The sequence below is a fragment of the Neocloeon triangulifer genome, unplaced genomic scaffold (assembly GCF_031216515.1).
Source record: "Neocloeon triangulifer isolate White Clay Creek 2 clone unplaced genomic scaffold, ASM3121651v1 ptg000013l, whole genome shotgun sequence".
Classification (NCBI taxonomy): domain Eukaryota; kingdom Metazoa; phylum Arthropoda; class Insecta; order Ephemeroptera; family Baetidae; genus Neocloeon; species Neocloeon triangulifer.
Window position 1 is genome coordinate 2,826,653 of NW_026775555.1, and position 16,107 is coordinate 2,842,759.

The 16,107-nt window shown below is 35.5% G+C and overlaps 3 protein-coding genes across 6 annotated transcripts; 1 reads left to right on the forward strand and 2 right to left on the reverse strand.

Moving 5' to 3' along the window:
* Positions 1 to 52: 52 nt before the first annotated feature.
* On the reverse strand, positions 53 to 10,933 carry LOC132198975 (SEC14-like protein 2). 2 transcript variants are annotated; one of them, XM_059623332.1, is made up of 10 exons: positions 10,701 to 10,933; positions 4,578 to 4,647; positions 4,330 to 4,373; positions 4,151 to 4,271; positions 3,880 to 4,095; positions 3,008 to 3,088; positions 2,746 to 2,945; positions 2,467 to 2,618; positions 596 to 756; positions 53 to 533 (listed from the first exon to the last, which is right to left on the reverse strand). In XM_059623332.1, the coding sequence occupies exons 1-10, from the start codon at positions 10,761 to 10,763 to the stop codon at positions 400 to 402; spliced, it is 1,242 nt and encodes a 413-aa protein (XP_059479315.1). In that variant the 5' UTR covers positions 10,764 to 10,933; the 3' UTR covers positions 53 to 399. The 2 variants fall into 2 exon arrangements, with proteins under 2 accessions (XP_059479315.1, XP_059479314.1); XM_059623331.1 differs by lacking the exon at positions 10,701 to 10,933 and adding an exon at positions 4,702 to 4,834.
* Positions 1,380 to 2,428, forward strand: LOC132198976 (apolipoprotein D-like). Of its 2 annotated transcripts, XM_059623334.1 has the most exons (6): positions 1,380 to 1,493; positions 1,554 to 1,683; positions 1,741 to 1,871; positions 1,929 to 2,023; positions 2,105 to 2,188; positions 2,243 to 2,427. In XM_059623334.1, the coding sequence occupies exons 2-6, from the start codon at positions 1,561 to 1,563 to the stop codon at positions 2,380 to 2,382; spliced, it is 573 nt and encodes a 190-aa protein (XP_059479317.1). In that variant the 5' UTR covers positions 1,380 to 1,493; positions 1,554 to 1,560; the 3' UTR covers positions 2,383 to 2,427. The 2 variants fall into 2 exon arrangements, with proteins under 2 accessions (XP_059479317.1, XP_059479318.1); XM_059623335.1 differs by lacking the exon at positions 1,380 to 1,493 and having other exon boundaries at positions 1,500 to 1,683; positions 2,243 to 2,428.
* Positions 10,934 to 11,133: 200 nt separating the features above from the next.
* On the reverse strand, positions 11,134 to 16,062 carry LOC132198796 (protein HID1-like). 2 transcript variants are annotated; one of them, XM_059623029.1, is made up of 16 exons: positions 15,953 to 16,062; positions 15,255 to 15,629; positions 15,145 to 15,198; positions 14,917 to 15,085; positions 13,761 to 14,008; positions 13,498 to 13,707; positions 13,353 to 13,443; positions 13,177 to 13,302; positions 13,017 to 13,121; positions 12,800 to 12,964; positions 12,424 to 12,741; positions 12,218 to 12,366; positions 12,063 to 12,167; positions 11,768 to 11,919; positions 11,550 to 11,708; positions 11,134 to 11,492 (listed from the first exon to the last, which is right to left on the reverse strand). In XM_059623029.1, the coding sequence occupies exons 1-16, from the start codon at positions 16,016 to 16,018 to the stop codon at positions 11,429 to 11,431; spliced, it is 2,556 nt and encodes an 851-aa protein (XP_059479012.1). In that variant the 5' UTR covers positions 16,019 to 16,062; the 3' UTR covers positions 11,134 to 11,428. The 2 variants fall into 2 exon arrangements, with proteins under 2 accessions (XP_059479012.1, XP_059479011.1); XM_059623028.1 differs by having other exon boundaries at positions 11,768 to 11,964.
* Positions 16,063 to 16,107: the final 45 nt, after the last annotated feature.

Consider the following 16,107-nt stretch of genomic DNA (forward strand, 5'->3'; position numbering starts at 1 on the left):
ACTTTTTAATTATTCCTTCATTGAGTACTTTACCCTTTTAAAATATTGGAATATAAACTCGTTTATAATAAAACTCCCTTTTTATTGTAAATATTACAGTAAAATACAAAATTGTCCAAAACTCGCAGTTTTGTGCTTCCAATAATATTGATTATTTTTTCTCAACACATATTATACCTACAATATATATCACAGAGTAAAAAAATACCAATGTTCTTCATGATTTAGCATAAGTCTTGTTTATAAAGTACAGTTCTGGAGGGTTATTCACTCTCAGCCACAACCAATCAAAAGTTTAAAAAAATTCTCCATGGCGAGTAATGCCAATTTAGGTTAAATTTTAATGTGAATAACCCTCAAAACGTGGATTTCTCGGAGGGATCGATGCTTTAAATTGACTTAACTGACGACGATGGCCGCAAGACTGTCGGTCAAGCTGTCAGCGTTGGCCAGCAGTGGAGGCGCAACCAAAATCTGGTAGTGCAGCTTCTTGGTGCGCAACATACTGTGCGAATTGTCAAATTCAATCATATCTGAAAGTTGAAATTTTTCTCAATTTAGTTAAATTTTAGTCGTAAAACAAAAATCGAGATACATTTCGCAGGGGCTTCTGTGCAGTTGTGAACTCCGACCTCAGGGGCTCCCTTGTCCTGGCAGCTGACCTTGCGCGGTTCGACGACCGCTTGGCGCGACCCATCGTCGCCGCACTTGTACACGGCGAACTGAATATCGTGCTGCTCCGTTCTGAATTCCCACCTGCGATCAAAATTATATAATTTATAAGTAGCTCTTATGTCTCTTATAAAGGAAAAGTTAGGGTTAAAAAATATAAAAATAACTTTTTTAATCAATGACATTAGATTTAAATTTTTTAACGACGAACATTTTTTTTTTGTTTTGTTAATGACACCAATAGGCGATCAGATCTCAAAGAGACTTTGAGCTTAATTATGAGGAATAATTCTTAGCTAGGACATTACATGCTGGCCCACAGCTTGATTTGTTGCAGAATTATAAAAACCGCGTTTTTGGGGGTAAAACTACAATACTTTTTAAACGGGAAAAATTGTTGAAAGCCATTGTGACAAAAAGGGTAACCAATCAAATTAAATTAATGAAAATTAAGGTTTTGAATTTTGTGATTATATAATTCGAGTTGCGTAATTACCATAATCTAAATTCTATATTTCAAACAGTAATTTTCTTTAGTTTTATTTATTATAAAATAAAAATTATTTTTATTTTATAATTAAATTCTTTTTATGGTTAAAACTAATAAGGATGTCAGGCTTTTTGTGTACAAATTTCACAAATTTTAACGGTATCTGTAAAATATATGTTGACCAACTTTGCCGCAGCTTATCTCTTTGTGCGTCAAGTGCATAGCTATCGGAAAGATGCGTGAATTTTGGTTACGTAAAAAGCAGAGTTTTTGTATAAAAAGCTCTGCCAAATGGAGAGGAGGAGTTAGTTTCAACAAAGCAACTAAAGCAGTAAGTTAAAAAAAAAATTGCATAATTTACAAAGCATAAATTATACATAACTGTGTTTAGAGGTAAAATGAAAAGATCCTCCGTTTTTGTCAGCTTATGCGTGTGCTTTTTAGCCGCAGTCAACTCTCAAGTCATTATCAATTCGCCCTGCCAAAATGTGACCATTGAGCAGAATTTCGACCTTCCCAGGGTATTTAATTGTAATTATTTAATTTTCATTCGTTAGAAAAAAAAGTGCATTTTGCAGTACTTGGGCCGTTGGTACGAATACAGACGTTTCTTCACTTTCTTCGAACTGAATGGAAAGTGCGTGACCGCCACTTACTCGGACAACCTGAACGGTACCATCGAAGTCAGAAACTACCAAGTTGATTCTAAGTAAGTTCTAATTAAAAGCGACACAGAATTTTTGTACTTATAAAGAAAATTTTAAAGCACCAATGTGTCCGACGTCATTGTTGGCTATGCGAGCCAAAACAGCGACACCGATGAGGGAAAATTGATTGTCACCTTCCCCACAGCTGGATCAGGTCAGTTTAAATTTTTTGTCAACTATAGATAATTTTTCCCATTGTCTAAAAAGTTCTAAAAATTATTAATTTTTTTTTAAGACGGAGATTATTGGATTCTTGACACCGACTATGACAAATACTCTGTCGTCTGGTCTTGCTCCACATCCGGAGATCAATCCGTTCGTAAGTTAAATTTTTTTCCTTGCTTTAGATCAAAAGTTTAAATTAAAAATTTAGAATTTTCGTGGATTTTGACCCGCGAGATCGAGCCGAGCGCAGCTACTCTTGCCGCCATCGACAGCGTTGTCGCTGCCAACGGACTGGCCAGTGAAAAGTACCTCCCAGTTGACCAAATTAACTGTCCCCCCAACCCATAAAGATCTCTGATAATTTAATTACGACTTGAATTCAAAATAAATTATTGAAATGAAAAAAAATTGTTTTCTTAAAAAAAATTATACCTTAAAAACGATCCTTTTTCTGCAACATCGTAATGCAGCTGAAGTCGGTCGCCTTTTTTAACAGTGGCCGACAACCACTCGCCGCCAATGTCGTCCTTCAGGTCTTCCGCCTTCTGGTACATGGATTTGGGAACTTTTCCACCTTGGTGCACCTGTAATTTAATTTAATATAAATAATATTTTTTATTTAATGAAGATACATAAAATTATTAATAAGAAAATGAACCAACAAAATTATAAAAAACAATAATTAATTCATGCTAGGTTATTTTGAAGTACCTTGTGAGTGCATTTGGTGTCTCCGTCAGGTCCGACCTGGGTGCCACCGTAATGCGCTGGTAGCTGGTCGGTGTTGATGTGCTCAAGCAGGGCGGCCTTCCACTTGCGCGTGTTGCTGCTGAAGATGTGGATTTTCTGCACCGTGTTCTCGTGCAGGAACGGCCGCACGATTGAAAAAGCCATTGAAAAAATGCTCGGCGCTGCTCGGAAATTCGAAAATTTTAATTGATAAACACTTTATGAGAAAAGTTTCAAATCCTACCATTGATAATGTAGCAGGCCTTGAGGATTTCAGGGTAGTTCGCCTCATACATGTGAATTAGACTGAGAACAACTTCTCCAGCTGTAAATAATAATTTATTATCATCTTTTGTTTTAAAGAGAGTGAGAATTTCCAGGAATAAATTTAATTTGTTTGAAGAAGTTGACACTCGAGGAGATGGTCATGGAAATGAAGCGATCGGGCTTTTCCTCGTTGCAGAGGAAAAGCCCGATCGCTTCATTTCCATAAATTTAATTGTTTTTTAATAAAATATTATATTTCAATTAAAGTACAATTTAAAAACAGATCAACATAATTGAATAAAATAGAAATTAAATAAATAAAATATTAATTTTTTAAGAGGTTTTTTCCGTGGATTTACTGAAACTGTGCGAGAAACACTTGGCTTTAAAGAATGGGATATACAAACCAAAATTTTGACTTTAAAAATTAAAAAATTAATTTTTAAAAATGTCTCAGTTGAAACATTCAGGTCTGCTGATGAGCCCTGCACTGGAATTGGGCGAAATCGCGATCCAGACCAGTTGTGTTGCTCTGTGTACCCTAATTTTCCGAGTTTTAATTGAAATTTTGATTTTTTGTGATTACTTTTTGAGACATTTTTCAAAATTAATTTTTCAATTAAAGTCAAAATTTTTGTTTGTATATTCCATTCTTTTTAAAGCCAAGTGTTTCTCGCACAGTTTCAGTAAATCCACGGAAAAAATCTCTTAAAAAATTAACCCCTGAAAATGCTATACATTTTACAACACAAACAAAACACTACTCTACACTAATTTGAACAGAAAAAAACACACGCACACTAAAAATTATCTGAGAATATTAATTCTTTGAATAAAAATAATGCCAACCTGGCCTCCAGGTATAAGGTTTGATGGAAAAATGTTCCATGTCCATGATAGCGATCAGGGTCGGTGCACACGAAGGTTTTCCAGCTTTTTCCAAATTCGCCGTGGATTCGCCCAAGTATTTTTCTAAGCTCATCGCCGTCATTCTGATGAAGTCGGCCTTTGAGACCGAGTGCAGCAACCCCCAAATGTCCAGACCGCTGAATGGCAGCATAATAACTGTTTAGCAAAGTTTTTTAAATAACAAAAAACCTTTTCAATTTTTAAAAATTACCAGGAACACCTTCCTTGTCTGTACCGCAAATTCCACTTGGGAAAAACTGCTTGAGCACCAGGGGTGGCTCCCAGTGGGTCAAAAGACGGTCCACGTCCCACCGCGTGCGCCACTGAAGCGACTGCGAATATTTAAATCGATTTTTACAAAGAGAATAATTTGATTAGCAAATTACAAACCTCGCGAAGCATTTTTTCGGCGGCTTCGGGATCAAAATTTCTCGCTGAAAATAAATAAAAATTCTGTAAATTTAATTGTGTGGTTGAAAGTTTTTGTTCTTTCAGTCGCGGTTGCACAAAGTTTTGCGGTCTCGTAAACAACTATAATTATAATTGCAGCGCCGGATTTTCCTTGGCGGCAAAAAATATTTCGCGATTATATTGCTTTTTGCAAGAAATAATTGAGGACTTTCTCGCGCCACGCATACCTTTGAGCCATCGCAGCAGATACGGATCGCCTTGCCCTGGCTTCAGACAGTCTGAAACGCTGCGGCGAAACTGAAACACACAAAAACCTTTTAATTAACCACAAACAAAGTAAAAGAAAAGTACAATAAGAAATCCACATTTGCTAGTTGGATATTGTGAGCGCCTGTTTTTCAGTTTTTCTTTTTCAAAGCTCAGAGCGAAGATGAGAAGTTTGATGCATTTGCGCAGCATTGGATTTTTTTGCCGTATCGATCAGCGCGCGATTGAGAAAGTGAAATAATTCTTTTTTGTGCGGTCTCTCGTTCTGTTGCAACGACTTCGTAAGCACAAAAGTACCATCTCAGGTGTCACCGACGAACTTTGAAAGTGCAACAAGTGCGCGGAAAAAGGGATGATGCTGCACAATCGCTATTCAACGGTTAATTGGCGTTTTGTCCTTAAAGGTGAACGAGAGTATATTGAGTGTTGGTGCTAAGCTTTCTTCGATTGGTTGCACCTGCATTGTTCTATATAACGAGAGAGAGAAATTAAATTGAAAGGGAAAAGTGCAACACGTTTAATGGAACAAGTAAAATATATTTCCTTGTTTATGGCTCGAGTACATTTTCAGACAGGTACGTGTGCTAAAATCGAATCAGTTTGATTGTTATCAAATTTTAATTAGCTTTTGTAAAGGAAAAAAACTGTGAGCTGCTGAAAACGGCTCAATTTCCTAACTGTAAGAAAATAATTAAAATAATAATTTTGAAGATAACAATTTTTATTATAATTTTGTATATGAAATTAAAAATAATTTATTTTATATAACTACGTAAAATAAGATTATTGATTTAAATTTACTATAATTTTATTTGATGTTTTATTTTTAATATTTCTTAATATTAAAATAAATTTTATTCATTCAGTTAGAAATAAAATAAAATATTTTATTAAATTATATTACAATTATTACTCATAATTAAACGAATTAAACAATAATTTTGATCAAAAAACTTTCCATGAATTAATGTTATTTTTTAATAATACTTAAGTTTGTATGTAAAACATTCAAACATTTTTCCTGAAAATTAATATTTAGTTTTATTTTATAATAATGTAAAATATAAAAATAAATTTTTCTAAGCAGTTTTAAATAAAATTAAAATTCCTTATTAAATTATATTGAAAACAATTTTATTTCCATTAATTAAATAACATTTATTGTAATTAAGAACCTTCCCCTAAATTCATGTTATTTTTTAATAAAATTTTTAATTTTTGTATCGGAAAAACGACAAAATTCAAATACACTGTTCCTAAAAATTTATTATTTCAAATATGTTCTGATTTATCTAGTTTTATTTCTAATGCGGTTAGCCGTGTTTATGTTTTGCAATTGAAACGCACGCTATGCAATCTTTCGCCAGTCGCTTGTCCTCTGGCATTGAGCCTCGATTACGTGTGTGCGCGCGGCGTTCGTTCAACCAAACAGCCTCTTCGACTTTACCTCTGCAGCAGGTTCTCCAGCTCGGCACCGGTTAGTTAAAATGTCGTAAGCGGCCTATTTGAGAAAAAAACACTGACCTCGATGTGCCGGCGATCTATGCTCTCCGCCAGACTCACCAGACGCAATTTTCACTTTTCATTTTTAAAAACAGGCGTAAATTTGTGATGTAAACAAAATTAAAAAACAATTATATATAATCAAGTAAAATTTTTGTTTCTTACAAGAAATAAATGGTAATTATAAAGATATTTTGCAAACGATAAAACTAATAAAAATTATGTGTTCACATTTTCCTGTTTTTGTATATTTTTAATTAATAATAGAGAGAAGTCTTCAAAATCTGCTGATTTGTTTTGCTAAAAATTACCGATTTTGCCAATATTTAAATTGGCGTCATTATTTACAATAGAAATAAATAAATATTAGCTCATACTTTCGTCTAGCCACATCTTAATAGAAGAGATTTTTCAAATTCAAATAAAACTCAATATCGAACCATAAATTTCCTAGAGAAAAGCAAACCTCTTGAGTGGTTGTTTGAACTCTGGGAACACTCAAGCGAAAATTCGCCAAGTCACTCCCAAAAGCTTTTCATTCACCTGAATCGGAGCCGATTTCAAACAACGGAAGCGTCGTTCTACTTCCCGGCTATTGTTTCAATCAATTTTTAACAATTAAAAATTAATCTTGATCGTGGATAAAAATACACACACCTTTTTCTTAACAAATCAATTTTTTTGCACAAAGACGTTTCTTTTTTTTAGCACACCCCGTGACGTGCGGAACTTTTCACCGATATTGGTGTTAATTAAAAATTTCAAACTCGCACTGCGGTTGAGAGTTTCTTTTTATTAACGCCTTGGATTATTATTGAGGGCTCTGTCGCGAAAGTGTCAACTTGGCCGGCGCTGCATTGCACTGCATTGTGTGTCACAAGAGAGAAGAAATTAACACACAAAAGGAGTAGAGCCTCTCCCGCGCAATTCACATAAATTATAAATTATAATAACACTCCGCGTGCACTTTCTGATGCCGTCCCTATCGCTATTTTTCGAGCCAAGGTGACAGTCCATTTAACACGTACCCCTATGAGAAAGTCGCACTTTGTATATAAAAAAAAGATGTGATAAAAAGGTTGCGACAAGTAAATCATCTTTTTTTATTCTCGTTGCAAAATAAATAATAAATCACACTTTGCAACGTCACAAACAGGAATAATATGAAAATGTGCAACTTTGGTGTGGGAAATAATTAAATACCAAACTCGTTCGCGATTACTTAATTTCTATATACTTGCTTGATTTGTTCATATTAAGAAAAAGTTTTCAACATTCGAATCATCGTCTATTGATAAATTTCGAATTTTGCAGAAAAAAAGACCCGTGAATCGACAGATTTGTGAGTTACGAAGAAAGGAATTGTAGCGTGAGGATTGTCAGCAGCTTTCTTGCATGTCATTACCGCGAATCGCGTGAGCTTTTGGCGTTGTGAAAAGCGAGTAGCTTTTAGAGCGTAAACTTTTGAATACTTCTCCGAGTTGGCAAATTGGAGCGAAAAGTGAACGGAATTGGCAAAACTGAAGCTCTGATTTCAGATCTGAGTGGCTTTTTTAAGACAAACAAAAATTTGCGATGCGTGAAATAAAAGAAATTTATATAAAATGGATTAAAGGAAATCTCCTTTTATCCATTAAAAATTGATAGATTCAAATGTCTATCGTGAACTCAACAAGTTTATTTATTCCCTACCCTTAAGTATTTAAAAAAAAAGCGCTGAGTAAAAAAAAATGCATGTGCTTGAACTTTAAAGAAAAATGACAAAAAAGCACTGTCATCATAGAAAAGACTTGCTAAGTCCAACGGAAATGAGCTTGCAGCTAAAAATTACTGACTATATGTAGAGCTTAAATTGCGTGTTATTTTTTATGTATTTTTCAAATACCTTTATTCGTCAAATAATTGTTTATTTACATTTACAAGAGATGAAATTTAGAGATCTCCAAAAAAAATCGATTTTGCAAATCGATTTGCAAAGAGGACGATTTAAATCGATTTTCCCGCCAAAATCGACCCCCCTCCACTGCACACATGCTAGGCTCGATTTCTTTTTTCCAAAATCGATTTACGATAAATCGATTTTCAAAAAAATTTGGGGATCTCTAATGAAATTCATCATTTTTAAATAATGACACGAAAAACGAGCATTAATATATTATTTAAATTAAATTTTATTTTGTTTGCATTAAAAAAATTATTTATTATATTTAAACTTTTAATTAAAAATTTTAGCAAAAGTTTTTGTGTGATGAAATTTTGTTGTTATTTTAATTTAATTAAATTTTTTAATTAATATAAATTATTATTATTATTTTTTATTAATATTTAACTATTAAATAATGTGTTAAATTTATATACATATCATATTTAATATAATTGGTTTAAATATAATAAAATTTTTTAATAACAAATATTTTATTATTTTATGTGCGCATATCTGCTTTTCACTCTACAATATGCATACATAATTCTTTTTACTGTATTTAAATCAGACTTTGTCCTCAAAAAAATTGTTTTTTATTATGGTTTTTTTTTTAAATTTAAGAAAAAAAAACAATTTTCTTTCATCTATGATAAAACCGGATAAAACTTGTTTTCTTCACTTCCAAATCTCCCAATTTGCCTTCTCGGGCGCCAATAATTTCTTCACTAAAATAAATGGAGGCTTTTAAGAAAATTTTCAAACTGAATTTATTTCATAGTTTGAGCTATAAGGAAACTTCTTATTAACAATTACAATTATGTATTTCAATTGTGTTTATTTTACCAAAGAATGAGTTGTTAGCATATTATTCACTTAATGACTTGGTTATTCTCCTTTTTCAATTAAAAATTATACAAACATGCTAGACCTGTTTCATTTTCTACGAAATTCCGCGTCCTGGTTGTCATCTAGTGCGCCAATATAATTGTTACGCGTAAATGCATCGTAGTTGGTGTCCGAGCGGTCGGCCTTGATCGTTCAAGGCTAATTACGCTGCTGCTTTTGCTTGCCCGACGGGTATGTTGTTGTGCCGTAATAATTGAGCTTACGCTCGAGATGCACTTGCACTTTCACGCGACGGCGGCGGCGGCGGCTGCGGACCGGCCAATGCCCCGTTCGACGCCTGTGTCAGTCACAATCGCATTTCAAAACGACACAGTTTCTTTTCTATGCGTTTCAATAATCGCAGTGATTACAATTGACCTGCGCAATTATGAAACGAAGCCGCAATTGACTCACCCGTCGGTCTAATTATTGCCTAATATAAATAAATAATTTATAATAATATAAATTAGGGTTTATTTTATTTTTTATAATTTTTTTTATATAATATTGAATTATATTTCTTCATTTGCTTCTCTTTAATTCTATAAATTTTATTATTCCCCTGTTTAGTTTTATATTCAATTAATTTCAAAAATATCCTTTTGAAAATATGATAAGTGTGATAAATTGATTGTGTGTTTTTGCTGCACATTGTTGGTTAAAAAGTGATAAGATTAGTAAACAAATTATCTGCGGTCTTCCCAGCACGTACGCCCAAAACATACTATGAATTTTTTTAATTCAATTTACAATTTTACTTTCATATTTGCGATACAAATTAACAATAAGGAATTCATTTTTTGTGGCCTATATTTAGTTTTGCAGGGTCAATTGATCAGGACATAATTAATAAAAGCCGTAAAGCTACAACATGACAAAACTGGCCACGTGACTCAGCAAGGTGAAATTTGCAGAAATCCCATTTCATTTTCGTCGGAACAATTTTAATTCATCTGACCTTCCTTGGACACGGCACTGATTTTTTAAGCAGGACCGCGGCCTTCGTTCCGCAATACGGTTTGCATTTTTCCTGGTTTCAGTGGTTTATTTTATTACATTTTTGTTTCAACCAGATATAAATAAAAAAAAGGATAAAATTAAAATATCACGAAAAAAAAATTTAAGCTCGTCAGGATTGAAAGTAGAGGAAAGTCGCTGCGGTTTTAATTTTACAAAAATATGTTTCACGGCTTCAATTGTAACCTTGAGATCACAGGAGCAATAAAATGAAGTTTTGTTGTCAATTTAAAAGAGGCAAACAAGAACATTATACAAATAATAATAATCTAGCTTTTATTTTATTCTAGCTGCAAGCCAAAAAACGAGATTTAGCCAAGCGTGCTTGTCAACACAGTTTGTTGGTAAATATGTGAACGTGTGTTTTTTTTAGCGCAATAAAATTTTAAATTAAAAAAAAGAGGAGTAAAAATGAAAACAGTTTATTAAATTTTTGTATTAAAAATACATACCAAATTAAAATAAAAATTAAATTAATTAAAATAAATATTATTACTTTTTTATGGTATATTATAATTTATTTTTCAATTAAATTTTTATTTTATTTTTTTAATTTTAGAATAAAATTTACTAAATTAATTTTAGTTTTGTCTTCTTTATATTAAAACTATTAATTAAAATTAATTAATTATTATTATTGATATTTTTTACTAATATTTCCAGTTATGTTTATTTTAGTCTTAATTCATTTGAAAAAATTTTATATTTAGAAGCTTTTTAGCTTATAATTTATAATTTTATTAAAATTTAATACCTTCATGAGGGCAAAACGTTGATCGTCTGCAAGATCCATGACTGCGTTGGACACGGGCGGCATTACAACTGTTTTGAGATGAAGTCTCGGACGGGTGTAAAATTTGATGAATATCTGCGCACACACGTGTGATAAGACAACAATGAGCTGAGCACGCGATAAATGTCTTATCTCAACAACGCCAAACAAAGTACTGGGGCTCGTGCGTTTTGCGTCGTGTTTGAGAAGAGAGAGGTGTGTTGGGTGCGCACCGCCTGCGCCGAGAAGAAGTGCATCGGGCCCCACGTTCCCCTTCTACTCAAATGAGCACCGTTTCTAGTCCCCACCGCCGTGTGAATATTTCATCCTTTGCTTCACAAATTTCTTGAATCAATATTTAATTATATTTTTTTAGAGGGAAATTCAGTTTAAATGAAAATATCTCAGATTTATTTCTCATAGTCATAAGCATGATATATTTTTGGTCAACAAAATTTAATATATTTACATAAATTAAAATCACACAGAGATCCGATTTTTAATGCACAAACCCAAAATGATATATAAATGCAGTATGCAGAATGAATAGTTTTTTGTTAATATTGTCACGGAAATGATAATTAAGTCACAGAGTATCACACACAACGTCGATCTTCTAACTAACTCTAACAGTTTTAAGTGTAAATAAATAGAATATTTGTCACCTACTTTGATTATTTTAATAATTACTTTTGAATAATATTTGCAATCTACACTCTCTGTATTTCAAATAGCTTGACGTCGGTGTTGTACCAAATAGGCGGGTCGACGTTCCTGTTGAAGAAAAATCAAAATTAGATTGAAATTAGATAAGATTTATTATAATTTTACCTCAGATAAATGACGCCCCACATGTAAGTGCGGAACCAGCTGGTTGTGCCCAAATTAGCCTGATACTTTCTGATCAGGATGGGGTGAGGCACCGGAAGCAAACCAACCAACGTGCCGTGCTGCAAGAACTTGAGAATCTCGCTCTCGTCGGTCAAACCCCTTTGAAAAGCAGCGCATTTTATTGTCAAAAATATCCAACCAGAAATTTGAAAACGCACTTGTCGATGCAAATTTTCTCGACCTGCGGAACGAGCACCTGCAGCAGGCGCATGATGGTCTGCAGAGGCAATTTGCCCTTCCAGCTCTGCACCCAGTCCGAAGTCGGAATCCACTGTTGCTGTTGCTGCGAAGAAGAAGAAGAAGAAGAACCCTGTGTTGGAGAAGAACTGCCTTCAGTCAGTTGCAAGCTGCGCCGCTGCACACACACAAAAGCGAGAATGGTTAAGTCATGCAAATAGAGCAAAAGAGCAACTAGGACATGAAATAAGCTCGAAGCGATTTTATTGGATTTACCAAGGACTGGGCTCTCTTCAAGCTGGTGGACGAGCCAGCCTCGCTGCTTGTGGGACTAGTTTTTCTGGTTCGCTGCAGAGAAGGAGCCTCACCCTCGTCTTCCTCCTAATCAATTTTTATTTTATTGCCCAAAATTTATTTTTTCAATTGTTTACTTTGATTTGAAGGAGGGCGGTTTCAGCAGCAGCCCTGCTCAGTGACGAAGCCACCTCGCTTTCGGGACTGGTCAACGAGCCAATCGTAAGTTCGTTGAGCTGGCGAGAAGAGGGATGTGCGGACTCGCGTTCGGTGATTTTGTCGATTGCTAAAATTCAGGTCAGCCAAAATCCTTGCAATTTTGTGCGTTTACTGATATTCAAACCTGGAATGGCTGGCAAGGTGGCCTTCAGAGTGCCCGGCTCGGCCGGCATGGCTGGACGAGAGCCTTCCATGGCCTCTTCCTCCTCCGCCCGCACCTGGTCGGCTTCGGCAGAGGAACTCGCTTTGTCCTCGGGCGGGATTGGCGGAGGCGTGGGCAAGGTTGGTGTCGTCGGGCGGCTGCTGGCCGTGGGTCTCGACTTGCCATGCATCGAGCGCCTGGTGAGTGAGCGGCTGATGGTGCCGTAGTCTGACGGAAGATTGGCCAGCGAGTGGAAAACCTGCCGCTTGCGAATGATGGTGTAGACCAGGTTCGAATTGCCTGATTTTTTTTTTAAATTTAACTAAGTCTGGATATTGAATTAATACAAAAAAATTACCGTCAAATTGGTACTGGATTATGTTGTTGAAAATTTCCAACAGAAAGAAGACCAGGTGGTGGTTCGTCGGGGCGGAAAATAAGAACCAGGGGGTGCTGAAAGCCTCCAAAAGGTGCAGCAATTTTGTGCTGGCCACCATTGACAAGGTCTTCAGATATGGAGAAACTAATTCAAATAGGCATAATTAAAAAGAATATAAATTAGTCAAGGTTTTTACCGTTTACGAGAATTGTCAAAAGACAATCGAAAAGTGGCTGGAGCCTCTGATGGCCGGTGGTGATGATCTTGTGGAAAACCGTGATCAGGAGATCAGCGTGAGTGCCTTGAATAAAAACAAAACTGTAATTCTAAGTAAAAAAGTTGATAATAACTCGCACCTGTGAATACTGGAATGTCCATTGGGATGGTCGCCGTGTACGGTTTATTCAGCCTGACTCCAAAATTCCTTTCGCCACTCAAAAGGAGCAGAATAAAAACTCCGATGTGCATGAGACCGACTCGAGCTAATAAAGGATCAATTTAATTCAAGTTTTAAATTAAAAAAGGATCTTACATTGGTCAGCCCTGGAATCATTCAGGTGGAACAAAATGGGCACCAGAATTTCCAGAACGTCGCTGCTTTTAAGGACAAAGTAAAGGAATTTCTGCAAAGGAAAAAATTAAAAATTTAAAATAAATTTCCTAAAAATTAAGATTACCTTGTTGTAGTCGCAGAATTTCCAGAAAAAGATGAGCAGCTCTTGATGGAAAGAAACCTTCTTGGTCGAGTTGGGCAAGTAAGTCTGCGCCAGCGGGTTGTTGAGCAGCCGAGTGAAGCCGCGGAGGACAAAGCCGAAGTCCTCGTCACGGTGGATGCGCGACAAATAGTTGATGAACAAGTTGTCCTGGCTGACGTTCTGCTGGGACGGCTAATAATTATAAATTTGATACCGATTTAAAAAAGCTAATCGAGTCTGCTCACGTCAGCATTGGCGCTCGAGTTGGGCAAGCCTTCGTGGTCCAGGGTGGCAATCAGGATTTGGAGCGCCGTCTCGACCAGCGGCTCACGCGAGTCCGTGAATATGAGGTGGTTGTACGGAACCAGACCCAGGCCGACTGGATCGTAGCTGCAGCAAACGTTCAGCAGCGAGGTGAAGATCGGCAGGGCGTGTCGGTTCTCGGGAGATGTGAAGTGCGAAACCCAGCGATTCACTTGGCCTGTGCCACTGTCTGCAAATTTAATGAGGAGGAGATTTTATTATCTACACTGTATAAAATTTCTCAAAATTTTCCCATCAGACCAATCTAAATTTTGTATGACGACTGACCTATTGATTTTTTCCACGCTAATTGGGATGATATTAAATGAAAGTGATTTTCGGTTATTTTTTTTCTATGTCATTTGGTACGTTTCAAAAATGTATTTTCTGCACTATTCAAGTGATGTTATTGCAATTGTCACCAAGTTTATATCCACTAAGTCCGACTATTTCTTCAATTTCCGACTAAAAAAGACTAAAATGACAGACTTTTCCATTTTTTTTTTCTAAGTAAAAATAAAAATTAGGTTTTTTTCAGATCACAAAGAAGGAATACAATATCGATCAATGTAAAATATTAATAATATTCCATATAATTAAAAAATAATATATTTATATTTTGAGCTTCTTTAGAACAAAATCAATTACATTTTTAAAAATAAAGAATATTTTCCAAAATATCAAACAAAGCACTTGTTTAAAAAAGGAATTTTAAAAATAATGAAAAATTGGTGATTAAATTTTATTTTATGCATAAAAAAATAATGGAGATTTGAAGAAAAAGAACAACTAAAACTGACTATTTTGGCAAACACCAGCTAAAAAAATCAACTAAAAAATGGTTTGTGTTAGTTGATTTTTGGCTGGTTTTAGTTGATTTCTCTTAATTGAGATTTCAAAATACATAAAAATCCCAAACAATTGAAAAAAAAAATCAACTAACACCGACTTTTTTGGTAAAAACCAGATAAAAATCAACTCAAAATAATTTAGACCCCTAAACACCTAAATATGCACGAGCTCCAAATTTTGTTTTAAAACATATTTTCCGAGCAAATTTATTTCATATAATGAACCAGATGGACTCAAAATTGATACCTGAAGGCTCGTAATACATGGTCTCACTGAAGCAAGTGAGCAGAAGTTTGAGAAGCTCGGTCCGGTGCGAGTCGTGAGTCGGGTTGTGCGGAAGCGACAGCGCCGCCCCGACGCCACTTTCCCAAATGAATTCGCAGCTGTCGATGGCATTCAAATCCTCCGCCTTGTCCTAAAAATCCCAGAAATGAAGAAATTAATTTGATTATTAAATTTATTTTGCCAACGTACTGGACCGGATTTTCTGCTGGCCGACACCGTGAAGTCCGGACAAAATTGCAAATCCTAAAAGAACATTTTTTTTTATAAAAAAGCTTAAATATTGTTTATTAAATTTTTACACAAATAGCGTTGAGAAGGGAGTGCGCCAAGGGGGTGGCATGTTCGTTTTCGTAGTTTGGGCCCTTGTCCGAGGGCAGGCTGGTCCAGAAGAAGCCGCGCCAGTCCGGGTCCTCGAAGATGTACGGCAGGATGCGCGTCAGCAGGCGGACGCAGTTGAGAACGGTTTCGTGGTCCTTCTGGGTGCGGCAGCTCGAGTCGACGGCGCCGATCAGTCGCTCCACGGCCTTGTAGCAAAGGGTGGCCAAATTCTGCGGCGCCTCTTCCCGCAACGCTCGGATCTCGGCCGCCGGCACCAGGGTGAAAACGTCCTGCACGCTGTTCAGGTTCTCGCTCCAGAACTGGTTCCAGAACGAATCGTCCGACGCTTCAATCGGCTGCAATTAAATTTTAAAATTATGTAATTGATACAAATATTTCGGCACACACACAAAAACTAAACTTCATTTTAAAATATAAAAGGGAATTTGAAATCTTAATAATTTTCATTACAGGCTCAAGAAAATTGAGTTATTTTAATCAAAAATTCATTTGAAAATCATTTAAGTAAATAAGATTAAAAAAAAAGATACTTAAAAAGAACAGAGACGTGGATTTATAAACAACATTTTTACGGCTAAATATTTCTTGTTTTGAATGAGAATTCCGTCGATTCGGGTGTTTTATTTCATTTTTTATTTTCAAATCTTTGAATACGCACCTGAGTTTTTGATGTGAGTTGTACGACGGCCTTGCGAAAGTTCAATTTAGTGTCCGTGTTGCCCATTTTCGCTATCTCTGTTGTCCAGTCGCCCCCGCAGCCAGCTGGCACTTGACAGGCAAAAAAAATTTATGACACAAGTTCAAACAAACTTG

Bases quoted from the DNA above. Each gene is read 5' to 3' on its own strand.
- LOC132198976 (XM_059623334.1), top strand. From the start codon at position 1,561: ATGAAAAGATCCTCCGTTTTTGTCAGCTTATGCGTGTGCTTTTTAGCC. The intron at 1,872-1,928 runs GTAAGTTCTAAT...AAAATTTTAAAG, and splicing joins AACTACCAAGTTGATTCTAA to CACCAATGTGTCCGACGTCA. The intron at 2,189-2,242 runs GTAAGTTAAATT...TTAAAAATTTAG, and splicing joins ATCCGGAGATCAATCCGTTC to AATTTTCGTGGATTTTGACC.
- LOC132198975 (XM_059623331.1), bottom strand. From the start codon at position 4,809: ATGCTGCGCAAATGCATCAAACTTCTCATCTTCGCTCTGAGCTTTGAA. The intron at 2,946-3,007 runs GTAGGATTTGAA...ATTTCCGAGCAG, and splicing joins GGCCTGCTACATTATCAATG to CGCCGAGCATTTTTTCAATG. The intron at 534-595 runs GTATCTCGATTT...TTCAACTTTCAG, and splicing joins CACAGAAGCCCCTGCGAAAT to ATATGATTGAATTTGACAAT.
- LOC132198796 (XM_059623028.1), bottom strand. From the start codon at position 16,018: ATGGGCAACACGGACACTAAATTGAACTTTCGCAAGGCCGTCGTACAA. The intron at 13,303-13,352 runs GTAAGATCCTTT...ATCCTTTATTAG, and splicing joins TGATTCCAGGGCTGACCAAT to CTCGAGTCGGTCTCATGCAC. The intron at 11,965-12,062 runs GTAAATCCAATA...GTGTGTGTGCAG, and splicing joins TGAAGAGAGCCCAGTCCTTG to CGGCGCAGCTTGCAACTGAC.